This window comes from Coregonus lavaretus (assembly GCF_964263955.1).
Source record: "Coregonus lavaretus genome assembly, chromosome: 17".
NCBI lineage: Eukaryota > Metazoa > Chordata > Actinopteri > Salmoniformes > Salmonidae > Coregonus > Coregonus lavaretus.
This window is the reverse complement of record NC_140004.1, coordinates 4122511-4138567: the sequence shown is the minus strand read 5'-3', so window position 1 is coordinate 4138567 and position 16057 is coordinate 4122511. Positions and strand designations below refer to the sequence as shown.

The window sequence follows — 16057 nt, the reverse complement described above, 5'->3', positions numbered from 1 at the left end:
AAAGGAATACCTCCCAGGAAGAGAAAAACATTTGGCATCTGAAATGAGATACTGTGCATCTATCTAGGTGAATATATGTATACAGGCGTGGTGTATGACACACATAAGTAATTTACTAGTGGATACAACTAAAGTCATCATCATCCTCATATGGGTTCTGTACACCCAATTATCTACACAACAGTAGCATGAATGTGAGAATAATATGTCACGTCTGGCACAGAGTAAACGAGCTCTATTGGCCAGCAAGTTTTCCAGCTCGCAGGATGAATCCCAATTACAGTAACGTCAGAACTCCTATCATGTCCTATTTTTACCCCACATCCTGTGAGATTACACACCTAGTATGACGGTGCACCCTCTGGTGGTGTGGCTCCAGCAGACAGTCTTAACGTAGCACTGCCTTGGCCAGGTGCCTAATCACAACTCCCGGTTGAGTTGATGTGTACGCCACAGCACTACCCCCGGGGAACCAACCCATGCCCTATTATCCAACATCCCCCAGGATCTACCTCTCCTTGACCTGGGAGCTGGGAGCTTCGCACCTCCAACCCACACATTAATCTACCGAGATACACACACACGCACAAGTGCACACACACACCATATTTGGTTGAACTCTAAATACAGCATTTGTGCAAGGTAGCATTCTGCTGCAACCCACCTTGGGCAAATGTATCCCTAGCCAAAAAACTAAATAATACAAATATGTTTTATTTTTTATTCTGAACTCTGCCTCTCCACTGTTCTATGTCCTATGTTTCTCACACGTTTCCTCACTACAGAGAGCATTTACAACGCTTAATTTTCTCTATGCTGTAAATAGTATATAATATCAAATCAAATTTTATTTGCCACATGCGCCGAATACAACAGGTGTAGACCTTACCGTGAAATGCTTACTTAAAGCCCTTAACCAACAATGCAGTTTTAAGAAAAAAAGTGATAAGTAAAAAATAAAAGAGGGGGTGGGGTGGGGTGGACGCACATTTCAGGAGTCTTATGGCTTGGGGGTAGAAGCTGTTAAGAAGCCTTTTGAACCTAGACTTGGCGCTCTGGAACCGATTGCCGTGCGGTAGCAGAGAGAACAGTCCATGACTAGGGTGGCTGGAGTCTTTGACAATTTTTAGGGCCTTCCTCTGACACCGCCTGGTATAGAGGTCCTGGATGGCAGGAAGCTTGGCCCCAGTGATGTACTGGGCCGTACGCACTACCCTCTGTAGTGCCATGCGGTTGGAGGCCGAGCAGTTGCCATACCAGGCGGTGATGCAACCAGTCAGGATGCTCTCGTTGGTGCAGCTGTATAACTTTTTGGAGATCTGAGGACCCATGCCAAATCTTTTCAGTCTCCTGAGGGGGAATAGGCTTTGTCGTGCCCTCTTCATGACTGTCTTGGTGTGTTTGGACCATGATAGTTTGTTGGTGATGTGGACACCAAGGAACTTGAAGCTCTCAACCTGTTCCACTACAGCCCCGTCGATGAGAATGGGGGCGTGCTCAGTCCTCTTTTTTCCCCTGTAGTCCACAATCATCTCCTTTGTTTTGATCACGTTGAGGGAGAGGTTGTTATCCAGGCACCACACGGCCAGGTCTCTGACCTCCTCCCTATAGGCTGTCTCATCGTTGTCGGTGAGACAGCCTATAGGCATTTGCATAAGTTTTACCGCATGAGTTATAATTTGTTTTATTTAATAGGACATTTTGTTCTTTTTCTGTCAAGTAAAACTGTCCAAATATGCAACCTTGCATGCTTTGATATGCTGAAGTAGAGATGATGGGAATTCTGTCATTTTCCCCGACAAAGACATCTAGACATTGTTTTACAACATAGTACAATGATCAAGCATGTTCTGTAGAGATATTCTCAACATCCTCCCATCAATTCCTTGGAATTGAGGATGACAAGTATATGGAGTAAAATAAGTAAATTTACAGTAGGCTATTCATAAAGATAATCATAAAGCCTAAGGGCCTTTCTATAAAGCTGAGGGATAGGGCTGGAGAAATGTAACCACCCTCAAATGCATAGATAGAGCTATGGATGCAAGGACTGACAGTCCATGAGCTCAACATGAATATTGCACAGCAGTAACCATTTCAGATTGCACATAAAGAGAAATCACATACAAAAACAATCCTATCCTTACGCTTATAGAGAAGGGGGAAGATGGGGTTAGGAATATAGAAGGGGAGGAAGAGAGAAGAGAGTACTTTTTCAGCACTTTGGATCTAAGATCTTCTTAACCCAAGAGAAGGGGGGGAGGGGCCTGGAAAGAAGGGAAGAAAACAACAGGTGACCGTGAAGGGCAAAAGGGCTCTCTAAAGCAGAGAGGGTAATAATGACTACAGACACAGCCTCTCCCATGGAGGCTGAGATCCAGCTCTCTCTGCCCAGCATCAGTTGTTAGTGGTATGGAGAGAGAAAGGCGGTGCTTGGTAAAGCCAGGCATTTCTCTCCTGACCTGACTGATTTAATCTCCTTCTTGTTTAACTGTTTTGTCACTGTTATGTCGAGTATTACTCTTATTGGCATTTTTTGTTTCTTACTAGTCAGAGCTAAATAGTCCAACAGCAATGACACAATGACGCAATAACAGTGTCCTGACTACAAGTGATACATTCAACCAATAAACAACATATCAATTAAACAATTGCAAAACCCTAATGAAAGACCCATTAAATGTATGCTGGTTGAGTAGTGTATAGTCCAGATTCATGCTGAAAATCCAACTATTTTGATACAGTATTTAATACTGTAATAACAACAATGAATGCTTGCGTCCGTGAGCCTGGTTGTTCTGTGCTATGTGTAAGAGAACCAGGTTAAAGATGAATGCTGAGGTAAACTGTAACCACTGGCATGGAAACATGAGTCGAGCAATAAAGAGTCATGGTGAATCATACATTTAAGTCATTTAGCAGACGCTCTTATCCAAAGCGACTTACATTACATTTTTCATACTGCCCCCCCGTGGGAATCAAACCCACAACCCTGGCGTTGCAAACGCCATGCTCTACCAACTGAGCAACATCCCTGCCGGCCATTCCCTCCCCTACCCTGGGCCAATTATGCACCGCCCCATGGGTCTCCCGGTCGCGGCCGGCTACGACAGAGCCTAGATTCGAACCAGGATCTCTAGTGGCACAGCTAACACTGCAATGCAGTGCCTTAGACCACTGCGCCACTCGCAGTAGTGTTGTTCAAGCCTTTGCAACAATGTCTGGTTGATTTATTGACTATTCAATAAACAGGGTCAGCTAACAACCGTTATTCAGCTAATTGGCATTAATAATTTTAGGGGAAACTGTGGAATCTTTAAATGAATACCACCAAGGCTCACTTGTTGGCTCTGTGTCTTTAGTTGGTGCCTATAACCAAATTATTAATTATTTCAAAATGAAAACAAATATCTAGTTCCCATTGAAGAAGGCTTCTTGTGGATTTCTATTCATTCTATTCATATTTCAACCAATTTTTAAAATGTTCTATAGTTTTAGTTAATGCCTGTGGTTAATCATTAAAATCTGAATTGAAATGATGAAAATATACAAGTTTAAATTCAACTAATGCAAGAGCACCAGCCTCTGCCATATCGACACATTAACACACTGTGATCCATTGGCGGCTAAAGAACTGAGTACATGGAACACAGAGACAGCCTATAGGCCAATGCAGCAGTAGGCCTATAACTTCCATCATCAACTAAGTAAAATACATAGGCCTAAAGCTGACAAATAAGAACAGTAGAAAATATCCGGATTAAAATTCAGGTTATTTCTAACGCATTAATCTCTCTACTCTGCCTGTCTGCCCCCCTTGCTATCTGTCTTGACTTGAGCTATCACTAGTGAAGTGCAACATTGTAAGCTATCAAATCAATCAACTGGGTCCGGCCCGAAACTATAGCTAGCAAACTTGCAACATTGTGTCAACTAGCCTATTCCAGGCCCTCAGTTTCTCGTGCCAGTGAGCTCGGGACAGACAGCTGTTTTTTATGACATTTCCACTGGATATATGGGATCACCAGATCATGCTATTTTGCACTTTCACATCAAGGCTTGGTGATTATCAAGGTCGGGAGAGTGTTGGAAAGATTTTTTATATACTGTGAGGAACTATTATTATTCTCAATAGTGAAGAAAAAATTACTGAGAAGCTCAGCATATTAGTGGTGGATGTGGTGAGTTAAGACAATTAGAAATCAGACATCCCCAAATGGGCCCTTTCCTAGATTGGCGCGCAGCGGGCCAGGTAGGCCTACTTCTATGCGTGCTCAGGTGCGTGCTACCTCAACGTTATCAGGACAGAGAAACCAGACACATGCTCATTGCTCACATTAAACACTCTAAACAAAAGACAATTAAAAAGTAGACAAAACTCGTAAATGATGGTTATGAAATAAACAAAAATTGTTTCTCACAAGAGTAGCAGGTTGTGAACTCTGCAAACAACGTTTCCACTCCGAGAATGAGAACGGTAAACGACCATTAGTAATACATGCATTAACAGAAATTAATGTAACCAACCTGCATGTGACTAAATAAAAATATAATCTAATCTTCCTCTCTGCTGAAACTATCTCACCGGAGAAAGCATCCGAGCGAGTGAAACCCTAGCCCCTCTTACTATATGTAACCCATGTATCTGATGCTGTCTAGCCAGAAATAATGTGACATGGCATACCTGCAGAAAGTATTCACACCGCTTGACTTTTCCCACATTTTGTTGTTTTAAAGCCTGAATTTAAAATGGATTCAATTTAGATTTTTTTTGTCACACAAAATACCCCATAATGTCAAAGTTAAAATTGAAAAGCTGAAATGTCTTGAGTCAATAAATATTCAACCCCTTTGATATGGCAAGCCTAAATACGTTAAGGAGTAAAACATTTGCTTAACAAGTCATAAAATAAGTTACATGGACTCTGTGTGCAATAATAGTGTTTAACATGATTTTTGAATGACTGCCTCATCTCTGTACCCCACACATACAATTATCTGTAAGGACACTCAGTCGAGCAGTGAATTTCATACACAGATTCAACCACAAAGACCAGGGAGGTTTTCCAATGCTTCGCAAAGAGGGGCACCTGTTGGTAGATGGGTAAAAACAAAAAGGCAGACATTGAATATCCCTTTGAGCATGGTGAAGTTATTCATTAGACTAACCCTAACCCAATTACTACAAAGATACAGGCATCCTTCAGAACTCAGTTGCCAGAGAGGAAGGAAACTGCTCAGGGGTTTTACCATGAGGCCAATGGTGACTTTAAAACAGTTACAGAGTTTAATGGCTGTTATAGGACAAACCTGAGGATGGAGCAACAACAATGTAGTTACTCCACAATACTAACCTAATTGACGGCGTGAAAAGAAGGAAGCCTGTACGGAATGAAAACATTCCAAAACGTGCATCCTGTTTGCAACAAGGCTCTAAAGTAATACTGAAAATAATGTGGCAAAGCAATAAAAAAAAAAATCCTGAATACAAATTGTTACGATTGGGGAAAATCCAACACATTACTGAGTACCACTCTCCATATTTTCAAGTATAGTGGTGACTGCATCATGTTATGTGTATGCTTGCAATCGTTAAGGAATGGGGAGTTTTTCAGGATTAAATAAAAAATGGAATGGAGCTAAGCACAGGCAAAATCCTAGAGGAAAACCTGGTTTAGTCTGCTTTCCACCAGACACTGGGAGATGAATTCACTTTTCAGCAGGACAATAACTTAAAACACAACGCCAAATCTACAATGGGGTTGCTTACCAAGAAGACAGTGATTGTTAAATTTTTTACCTAAATCTGCTTGGAAATCTATGGCAAGACCTGAAAATGGTTGTCTTGCAATGATCAACAAAAAATTTGACAGAGCTTGAAGAATTTTGAAAATAATAATGGACAAATGTTGCACAATCCAGGTGTGGAAAGCTCTTAGAGACTTACCCAGAAAGACTCACAGCTGTAATCGCTGCCAAAGGTGCTTCTACAAAGTATTGACTCAGGGGTATGAATACTTATGTAAATTAGGCTAATTTTCAATAAATTAGCAAAATTGTCTAAAAACATATTTTCATTTTGTCATTATAGGATATTGTGTGTAGATGGGTGAGGGGAAAAAAAACGATTTAATCCATTTAGAATGTAGGCTGTAACACAACAAAATGTAGGATAAGTCAAGGGGTATGAATATTTTCTGAAGGCACTGTACATGGTCTACACATACTGAGACAGAGGGGTGCTGTTTCGCTCACGCGGATGCTTTATCTGAGTGATGCGTCTTTCTGTCAGCGCGCGGCTCGGTCAAATAAATGATACATTTTCAATATTTTATTTGGATGGGCAAGAAGGTACGGTAGAGGGGGCCAGGCACCTACATGTTAGTCGGCCTTAGATTCCAAAATGCATGTTGGGGGAGGATAGTGAACATTCACAGAAGTAAAGGTAGACTTAGTGTTTTTACTGATATCAATTTTGGTTTACAATTATTAAGTGATTAAAACGTGTAATTCTGTTACCAAATCGGTAACAGGATTAACAAAAAATAATTTAGGTCTATGTGTCACAAGTTTGGACAGCACAGTACAGTGAAGCACAGTAGACTACAGTACAGTAAAGAAGAGTAGAGTATAGTTCAGTTCAGCACAATACAGTTCAGTACAGTAGAGCACACTAAAGTAGAGTACAGTATACTGTACTGTACTCTGCTGTATTATACTTTACTCTACTGTACTATACTTTACTGTACTATCCTGTACTCTGATGCGCTGTGCTCTACTGTACTGTACTGTGATGTCTAAACTTGTGAAACAGACGTCTATGATTGGTTCAGATTTGGTCCGGAACAACCAAATGTATTATTCATTAGAATAATAGCCAGTGTGTAGAATAATTCCCATATATGCAAATAATTATATTGCATATTTCTACCTTTGTGTACCTATTCAGTATATATCACCATGAAGGGAAAGACATTCATACCCATCGTTATGCATTTCTGTGTAGTACAGATCAGGGACCCATTATGTAATAATTTTACTGGGTGTAAATCCACTTACTGTAGTGTAATAACCAAAACAGATTTTTTTTCCCTTCTTTCTGCAGACATCTTTGAACTAAGGGAGATTTTACTGTAAATCTGTTACCAAACATTGCATCTGCACAGTTCTTCTAGTAAATTGTGTTTGGCATACATTTTAAAGTGAAAAATCTCTCACTCTCTCTCTTACTCTCTCTCTCTCTCTCTCTCTCTCTACACTACTGGTCCAACAGACGTAACCTGGGGGTACAGTACTGTTTTGGTCTGCAGTTTTGGTCTGCAGTAACAGTTAAGCAGCACGCACTACACGCTCTCTCTCTCTCGTTCTATTTGTGGTGTTTGCTGAGGAGAAGAAGCTATATTCACGAACACTTCAATATATACATGTTTTGAAAGTTAAAAACCAGTAAAAGTTAATGAACATTTCATAAATGTATTTCTATGTTGTTGTGTAACTAGTGAACTATTGCCATGGTGATGACATAATATTGTGTATAAATTGTTTTATACCGAGTGATGCAATGCTAGGTTGGCTATTTTAGCTAGGCTAACGTTAGCACAGTATCTGGATCTTCCCCTTTTCAAGTGCAGTTTCAGATGTGCAGCACTCAGTGAGTGCATAGGACTGTATATGAATGAATGGCTGCATAGCTAGCTAGCTAACTACACTGTACAATTCATAATAGACTGGTACTATGTAGTCAGCTAGCTAGCTATACATATTGCCAGGCAGTAAATACATAATTAAGCTAATAAAAGCAGAAGCTAATTTATGTTAATAAGCTAACCCATTTTGTCATATGATAATGGTATTTGGTCATATGATTATGGTAGGGTTCAAAGACAGGCAATAGAGAGAGTGAGAGCACTGTAGCCCAAGTGCTACAACAAATGTTTTTCCTACATTCTGATTTAATTTGGTTATCATGGCAGGAGTCAGAATCATTTACATTTTAGTCATTTAGCAGACGCTTTTATCCAGAGCGACTTACAGTTAGTGAGTGCATAAATTTTTTTTAATATTATTTTTTTCATACTGGCCCCCTGTGGGAATCAAACCCACAACCCTGGCGTTGCAAGCGCCATGCTCTACCAACTGAGCTACACGGGGCAGTCAGTAAAGAGAGGGAGAGGATCGCCCATGTTGATGCACAGAGAAAGGACGAACAGGTCTTCTGGTGAGAATTTGGCATTTTAGTTATAAGTCAGTCTGGTAAAGCACGTTGCACAGCAATTAACATCGCACACAGATTGGAACTATCGGTTCAACTGTAGCCCAAGTGCTATAGCAAATATTGTTGCCTTCATTATGATTTCATTTGGTTGTCATGGCAGGGGTCAAAGACAGTCAGTAGAGAGAGAGAGAGAGAGCTGCACTTCCTAACCTCCTGCCAAATGTATGACCATATTAGAGACACATATTTCCCTCAGATTACAAAGCTCCACAAAGAATTCGAAAACAACTCCCTTATCTACTGGGTGAAATACCACAGTGTGCCATCACAGCAGCAATATTTGTGACCTGTTGCCACAAGAAAAGGGCAAGCAGTGAAGAACAAACAACATTGTAAATACAGCCCATATTTCTGTTTATTTATTTTCCCATTTGTACTTTAACTATTTGCACATTGTTACAACACTGTATATATACATAATATGACATTTGAAATGTCTTTATTCTTTTGGAACTTCTGAGTGTAATGTTTACTGTTAATATTTATTGTTTATTTCACTTTTGTTTACTATCTACTTCACTTGCTTTGGCAATGTTAACATATGTTTCCCATGCCAATAAAGCCCTTAAATTGAATTGAAATTGAATTGAGAGAGAGAGAGAGAGAGAGAGAGAGAGAGAGAGCACTGCCCATGTTGAGGCAGGGAGAGGACGAACAGGTCATCAGTTGAGAACAGGACGAGGACAAACAGGTCATCAGGTGAGAACACGGCTCCAGACTGCGACCATTAAGTCGCACATCGGTGCAAGCAGGGCCGTAACTAAATATGAGGTCCCCGAGGTCCAGACCTCTGTATGTTTTTCAACCAAAAAAAAAAAAATATATATATATATATATATATATATATATATATATATATATACACACTACCGTTCAAAAGTTTGGGGTCACTTAGAAATGTCCTTGTTTTTTAAAGAAATGCATTTTTTTTTGTCCATTAAAATAACATCAAATTGATCAGAAATACCGTGTAGACATTGTTAATGTTGTAAATGGCTATTGTAGCTGGAAACGACTGATTTTTTATGGAATATCTACATAGGCGTACAGAGGCCCATTATCAGCAACCATCAGTCCTGTGTTCCAATGGCACGTTGTGTTTGCTAATCCTGGCTCTAACCAGAACAGAAAAAGGAGTGGGAGGCCCCGGTGCACAACTGAGCAAGAGGACAAATACATTAGAGTGTCTAGTTTGAGAAACAGACGCCTCACAGGTCCTCAACTGGCAGCTTCATTAAATAGTACCCGCAAAACACCAGTCTCAACGTCAACAGTGAAGAGGTGACTCCGGGATGCTGACCTTCTAGGCAGAGTTGCTAAGAAAAAGCCATATCTCAAACTGGCCAATAAAAATAAAAGATTAAGATGGGATTAAGATGATTTTTCTTTGCAACTCTGCCTAGAAGGTCAGCATCCCGAAACAACCATTTCACAGCTACCCATTTCACACCGGAACCCATTGACCCCCCCCCCCCCCCCCATATCCAAAACAAAGTTACACCCTTGCTACTGGATGAGTGCCTCACCAAAATACACACTATGTTGATGTCACTTCCAGTACTCAGTCAGATGTCCAAACACAGGGGACATCTGAGGTGTTAAATGCAGAGCAGCAGATCTGTCAGAGCTCATAGATACATAACTCGATAGGTGGATAGATAGGAAGCACTTCATACAAACATGTAGCTCATCGTTAAAAAGGACTTAGCCTTGACAGCTGCGAAACGGGTTAGCAAAACACCCACTAACACCAAAATCTAAAAACCCATATATTTTGAATTCCACTACCATGGCAAAGACAAAAACGGAACAGTGCATCAAGTTTTCTCCTGTCATATTACAGCTAAAGAAAATAGCCTCTTGAACCACACGTGCCACCTGGGGAAGATGTATTATTAAGGTCACATCAATAATACATCACGTGAAAATTACATGATTGTTAAAAATAAATAATAAAGATGAGATTTTCCACCTCAGGAGTATTGAATATTAATACAACATTACAGCTTGAAAAGCTGTAAAGACTCGACCACTAGTGGGGCCACTAGAGGGGCCAGGGAATATAATAAGCCTGTCCTCCTGCATTTCGATTTGGGCACTTTGTATTTCATTTGACTAGGTGCAAAACATAAACAGAAGGCATCCACTTTAAACAGGGAATCGTGAATCTTTGATCTTCTGCGGAGGGAACAAAGTAGCCTGAAGTGGGACTGTCGGGCTACTGCATTAGTGCATGGTGAGCGGGTGGATGTGCTGTGTGAGGACGATGCCAGGCAGCTCGGATAATACCAGGGACTTTGGGGCTTTCCAGGAACATAAATCAAAGTGACTTTCTGAATAGCCTCATAAAGTGGCACGCCATTGCGATGCCGTGCACGGTGCATGGCCTGTCCCTTCAGCATGCAGATCATTAGAAGGCTCCTCAGCAATCACGTAATGCATGCGGTATGAAAATGCCTCCCTCAAATTCCAGCATCACAGGAAACGATGATGCTGTAGGCTATAAGCTAGACCTACTAGGCTATATCAGCCTGTTGATGTCAGGTTTTGCCCTTCCTTCTTTATTTAACAGCAACAAATAGATTAGAAATGGATTACTTCTGACATTGTCAGTTATGCTTAATATAGCTTGTCATTCTCCTGACCACTCACTTGTTTTGGTAGACAATGTAGGCCTAAGTATTTCAATGCAACACCATTTTGTTCCTTAATAATTAGGCCTATACCTAGGCCTGCCATGTTGTTTTTTTTATGCTGTCTTTTCTCACTTGACAGTGAAATGCAAGGAAATATCACAACAAATAAGTGGCCTAGTCTGCCATTTCCACCAGGGAGGGAAGTTGTAGGTGTAACCTTTCATGTAGGCCTAGTGATTCAAAATAGGAACATCTAGCAAGGGAAATGAGCTATCGATTGAGGGTGGGAAAGAAAACAATGACTCAAACGCACCACCAAAGGTTGTTTATCGAGGACAAATGCACAAACAATGGCTTATTGTCATTCAGATGAAAAGGAAGTACATTAAAATCACATTACAACTCGAAGGAAACATGAAATAGGCATATCAATAGGAAATAACTAATATTGTAGGCTGAATATTCCCTGTTTTTCACTGGAGTAGCAGCTTGTCCAAAGATTGTCCATAAACAAAGTCCCTGATCTTGTCAAATAGCTACAAATAGGCTACTGTAAATCACCTATGCCTACCTTGTTTCACACTGACAATTTTTCTGATGCATTAAATTGACTTCTCTGCATTTTGTCAGGTGTGCTACAAACTAAAAACAATAGGCTATCATAAAGTCTTGGGGGTTGGAATAATCAAATAAAGAAGGCCAATTTACTTGACAGATTGACAGGGTTACAAGCTATACAGAGAGCGTGGTTTAAGATGAGGTAAACCTTTACATTTCTATGTTAAGCGCACCTAACACTTTCGGGTTTATCTTGCTTGTAACATTTGAACCATCAGTGTGCTGCAATGTACCCTTGTTGAGACCCTAAATTGGTGTGCATCTCTCTCTCTCTCTTTTTCTCTCCATCTCTCTATCACACACACACGCACATGTGGACTATCCCCCATAGAGAGCAATAATGATCTTGTTTTTTCAGCCAACCCTCCTCTCATAGCCTACATCTAAGCACATTTTTCCTACACCCCATTTCAATCTGCACATTCAACATTGCCTCATTGCCTATAGTGCAGAGAAGGCTGGTGGGAGGAGCTATAGGAGGATGGGCTCATTGGTAATGGCTAGAATGGAATAGTATCAAACACATCAAACATATGGAAACCACATGTTCCATTTATTCCATTCCAGCCATTACAATGAGCCCATCCTCCTATACCTCCTCCCACCAGCCTCCTCTGTTACAGTGGTTAAGGCTATTCCAGCTGAATTGCATGTCGCTAACATGTAATTGTGGAGACATTGTTTAAAGAAATGGAATATCAGCATATTCCCTCCTAATCCGCAGACATAAGGCAATTCTCAAACCACCTGTTTTCAGGCAGCAGGCGAATTGACGCAATAAACAGGAGACCCATCCTATACAGTTAGTTAATATTACATTTTAGCCTATGGTAAAAAAACATGTATTCACATTTCCCATCTTTAGATTATTGAATATAAAAACATATTATGATTAATGCAATTCCCTAACTAAAACATACGCGATAATTATATGCAAAACTCAGCTGGCAACTTCAATAGTCATTATGCGTAATGGCGCATGAGAGGTTAGGTAAATAATGTTTTTGCAGTATGGGATACAAATTAATTGCATTATTGAATAATATTGTATCCCGTACCAATATCATGCTTCGGGAACTGACAGTCCATATCGTTAGTGGTGTGTGGTGGCACAAATGATTTGCCGACTACATATAGATAGGCTACTCAAATCTATGCCGAGGCAAATCCATGCACAGAGGGATGGCACCCTTATTAGCGTACTGATTTCGGGAGAAGGCGCAACTTACCGATGTGTATGATTGAATCAGAATTCACGGGCTCCCACTCCTGACTCCAAAATATTGCAAGGAACAACACTGCTGAAACAACTTTCATGGCTCCCGCAGTTTAAGGCAATTTTCCCAAGAAGCGCCAAAACCAAGATGAGTGTGACCTGCTAGTTTTAAAATCCCGAGGAACCAAGATTTAGTCCATATAGGGATGATCTATCTCTCGATGGCTTTCGCACTTGACTTGAATGTAGCTGTTTTCAGAAAGGTAGATGTCCAGTTAGCCTTTTGAAAAACCCTTTACATCAAATCATGCTGAAAGCTATGGAGTTCTCCACAGTCGCATCCAACGCCAACGCATCCAATCCGAAACTTGGGATAAAGGCAAGCCAAATGCAATGTTTGATAAATAGGAACGCTCTGGTTTGCGTTTCTCATACGCAAGTCCTGGGCTGATTTGGAGGAGACCGTAGATTCTGCCTCAGACACGACGCATTTGCTCAGCTTGAACGAAAAAAAAGAAACTGCAAAACTTGCATTTTCATGCGGTTTCAAAGACTGGATCCATCACTGATATTTAAGACATAAAACAAAAAAATCATAACATTTTTAATTCACTAAGACCTCCATATTCAATAATCTGGCAAGCGTAGATACCGCTCTTCTGCTTGATACCACTCTTCTGCGACAGAAAATGAAGTGTAAATTCACCACGGTGCGCGCGATGAGGCTCCGCATGCGGATTCTCTCTAGCAGTCGGTGGGTGAGGTATACTGAGTGGAAGGAGGCCCGTTAGAGAGAGCCAACTACAGGGACAGCAGCAGCAGTTGCCAGCCGCGCATTTTCTGGAACAGAATTACCTAGAAGGAAGACTGACGGTGGCAGAGAGAGGGGGATATTTACAGAGGGCGGGTTATCTCACATGAACCGAGAGAGGCAATCTGGCCAGGCTCTAGCTCCGCCCTGGTTCAGTGGTGGGCACTCCATCTCCATGCTCATCATAGACCGGTGACCCTGGGCATAGGCTAATCTTAAATCTGATGACAATCCTGTATTAAGGATTCTGTAGGAAAACACTTTGGATTATGTGATCGCTTTTGATAGGTGCTAAGTGAAATAATCTTGTGTTTCACTTATACATCTTTTCAATCAAATTGCATAGTTTCACACCGAAAACCAACTAAATCAAATTGTATTGGTCACATACACATATTTAGCAGATATTATTGTGGGTGTAGCGAAATCCTTGTGCTCCTAGCTCCAACAGTGCAGTAGTATCTAACAATTCACAACAATACACAAATCTAAAAGTACAATTATGGAATTAAGAAATATATAAATATTAGGATGAGCAATGTCAGAGTGGCATTGACAAAAATACAGTAGAATAGAATACACTATATACGTACATGTGAGATGAGTAAAGCAATATGTAAACATTATTAAAGTGACTAGTGTTCCATTATTTAAATGACCAGTGATTCCATGTCTATGTATATAGGGCAGCAGCCTCTAAGGTGCAGGGTTGAGTAACCCGGTGATAGCGGGCTAGTGATGGCTATTTAAAAGTCTGATGGCCTTGAGATAGAAGCTGTTTATCAGTCTCTCGGTCCCAGCTTTGATGCACATGTACTGACCTCGCCTTCTGGATGATAGTGGGGTGAACAGGCCGTGGCTCGGGTGGTTGATGTCCTTGATGATCTTTTTGGCATTCCTGTGATATCGGGTGCTGTAGGTGTCCTGGAGGGCAGGCAGTGTGCCACCGGTGATGCGTTGGGCAGACCGCACCACCCTCTGGAGAGCCCTGCAGTTTCGGGCGGTGCAGTTGCCGTACCAGGCGGTGATACAGCCCGACAGGATGCTCTCAATTGTGCATCTGTAAAAGTTTCTGAGGGTCTTAGGGGCCAAGCCACATTTCTTCAGCCTCCAGAGGTTGAAGAGGCACTGTTGCGCCTTCTTCACCACACTGTCTGTGTGGGTGGACCATTTCAGATTGTGGAAAGGAAACTGTTCATATTGTCTTGTCACATAACTTTCATACAACATGGGTATTCACTAGCTAGAGAAGACCAATAGGAGTGCAGTACAGTGGACACTGGACTACACCACTTACAAATTATTACCAATTCATGGACCACATTAATAGAATGTGATATCATATTCTGTAACATTCCCATAAACTTGATCTGTATATTTTCATGTACAGCACAGTTTTACAACTCTAGTGTTTAAACCATAAAATATTATAAGAATTTGAGCAGTTGAAAGCTTAATCTACCTATGTCATTGAAAATGAGGTAAAATTTGAAGTTGGATTTTTAAGCTCAAAAGCAATGAAAGAAAGTACACATCGGTAACACTTTCTTTTAAGGGGTCATTATTAGAGTGCAATTACATATGTAATTACACTAACAATTATTTTAATTGATTGTAATAATACATAGTTACACTGTAATAACATCATGTAACTGGTGGTAATTGCAGTCTGTAATTACAGAGGTGTAACAATGAATGTGTGTTACCATGCTTGTTACAAATGTTAAAGATGCTGATAGAATCCCAACCATATGTCCCAACGCACCATATTTCAGCCTGCACAAACCATGTGATAAGTGTTAGCCAATTTCAAACCGACCACCTCATTGACACAATTCTGCAATAAAGGCCTCTGGAGTCTGATGCCCAGGCCCAATGGCAAAAACAAGTTTGGTTCACATCAATAAATACTTGAAATTGTTGAATCAATTAACGGTGCATTTGACAATGGTTCAATTACATTAACCATCAATTAAACATTTTTAGACACATTAAAAAACAGCTATGGTTAAAATTGTGAGATAGGCATTCGTGCTTGCCAAATTGTAAGCCTATTAAGCTTGGTTGAATAATGGTTTATCAATGCACTTTAAATGTTCATAAAACAAACTCTTATTCCATCATTTAACCTTGCAAGGGTTTCACTGTTCAGGAACATTCTCACTTTGGATGCATTGTTGCAATTATTTATTCATCCCAGGAATTAAGGCATCATGTCAACATCTACCCATCTGCGCAACACGCTCAAAATAACGGCAACCCTGAACGGGACCAAATTTGTTGACACTGAAGTTATGTGACAGTGGGGCAAAAGACAGGTAGAGAAGAAGGTCAGTGTGCAAAATCCAGACATCAACTTGGGTCAAGATAAGTTTCTTGCTTTGCTCTTAGGAACAGGGCACCATTGAATGGAGTGATTTCTGGGGTAGCGTTAAGTGTGGAGGTGGAGCAATTGATTCCTGGTGTTTGTGACGCCAGCCGTTTGGTGAGACACAGACCCA

General features: G+C 40.7%; 1 protein-coding gene across 1 annotated transcript in view; it reads right to left on the bottom strand.

Moving 5' to 3' along the window:
• LOC311144768 (glutamate receptor ionotropic, delta-2-like) overlaps positions 1–12846 on the bottom strand; it is a gene marked incomplete at both ends in the record, with an annotated part of 582161 nt that extends 569315 nt beyond the window's left edge. Inside the window, one exon of the mRNA XM_084180872.1 lies at positions 12759–12846. Coding sequence (XP_084036998.1) covers positions 12759–12846 — 88 coding nt within the window. The remainder of the gene's footprint in view (positions 1–12758) is intronic.
• Positions 12847–16057: the final 3211 nt, after the last annotated feature.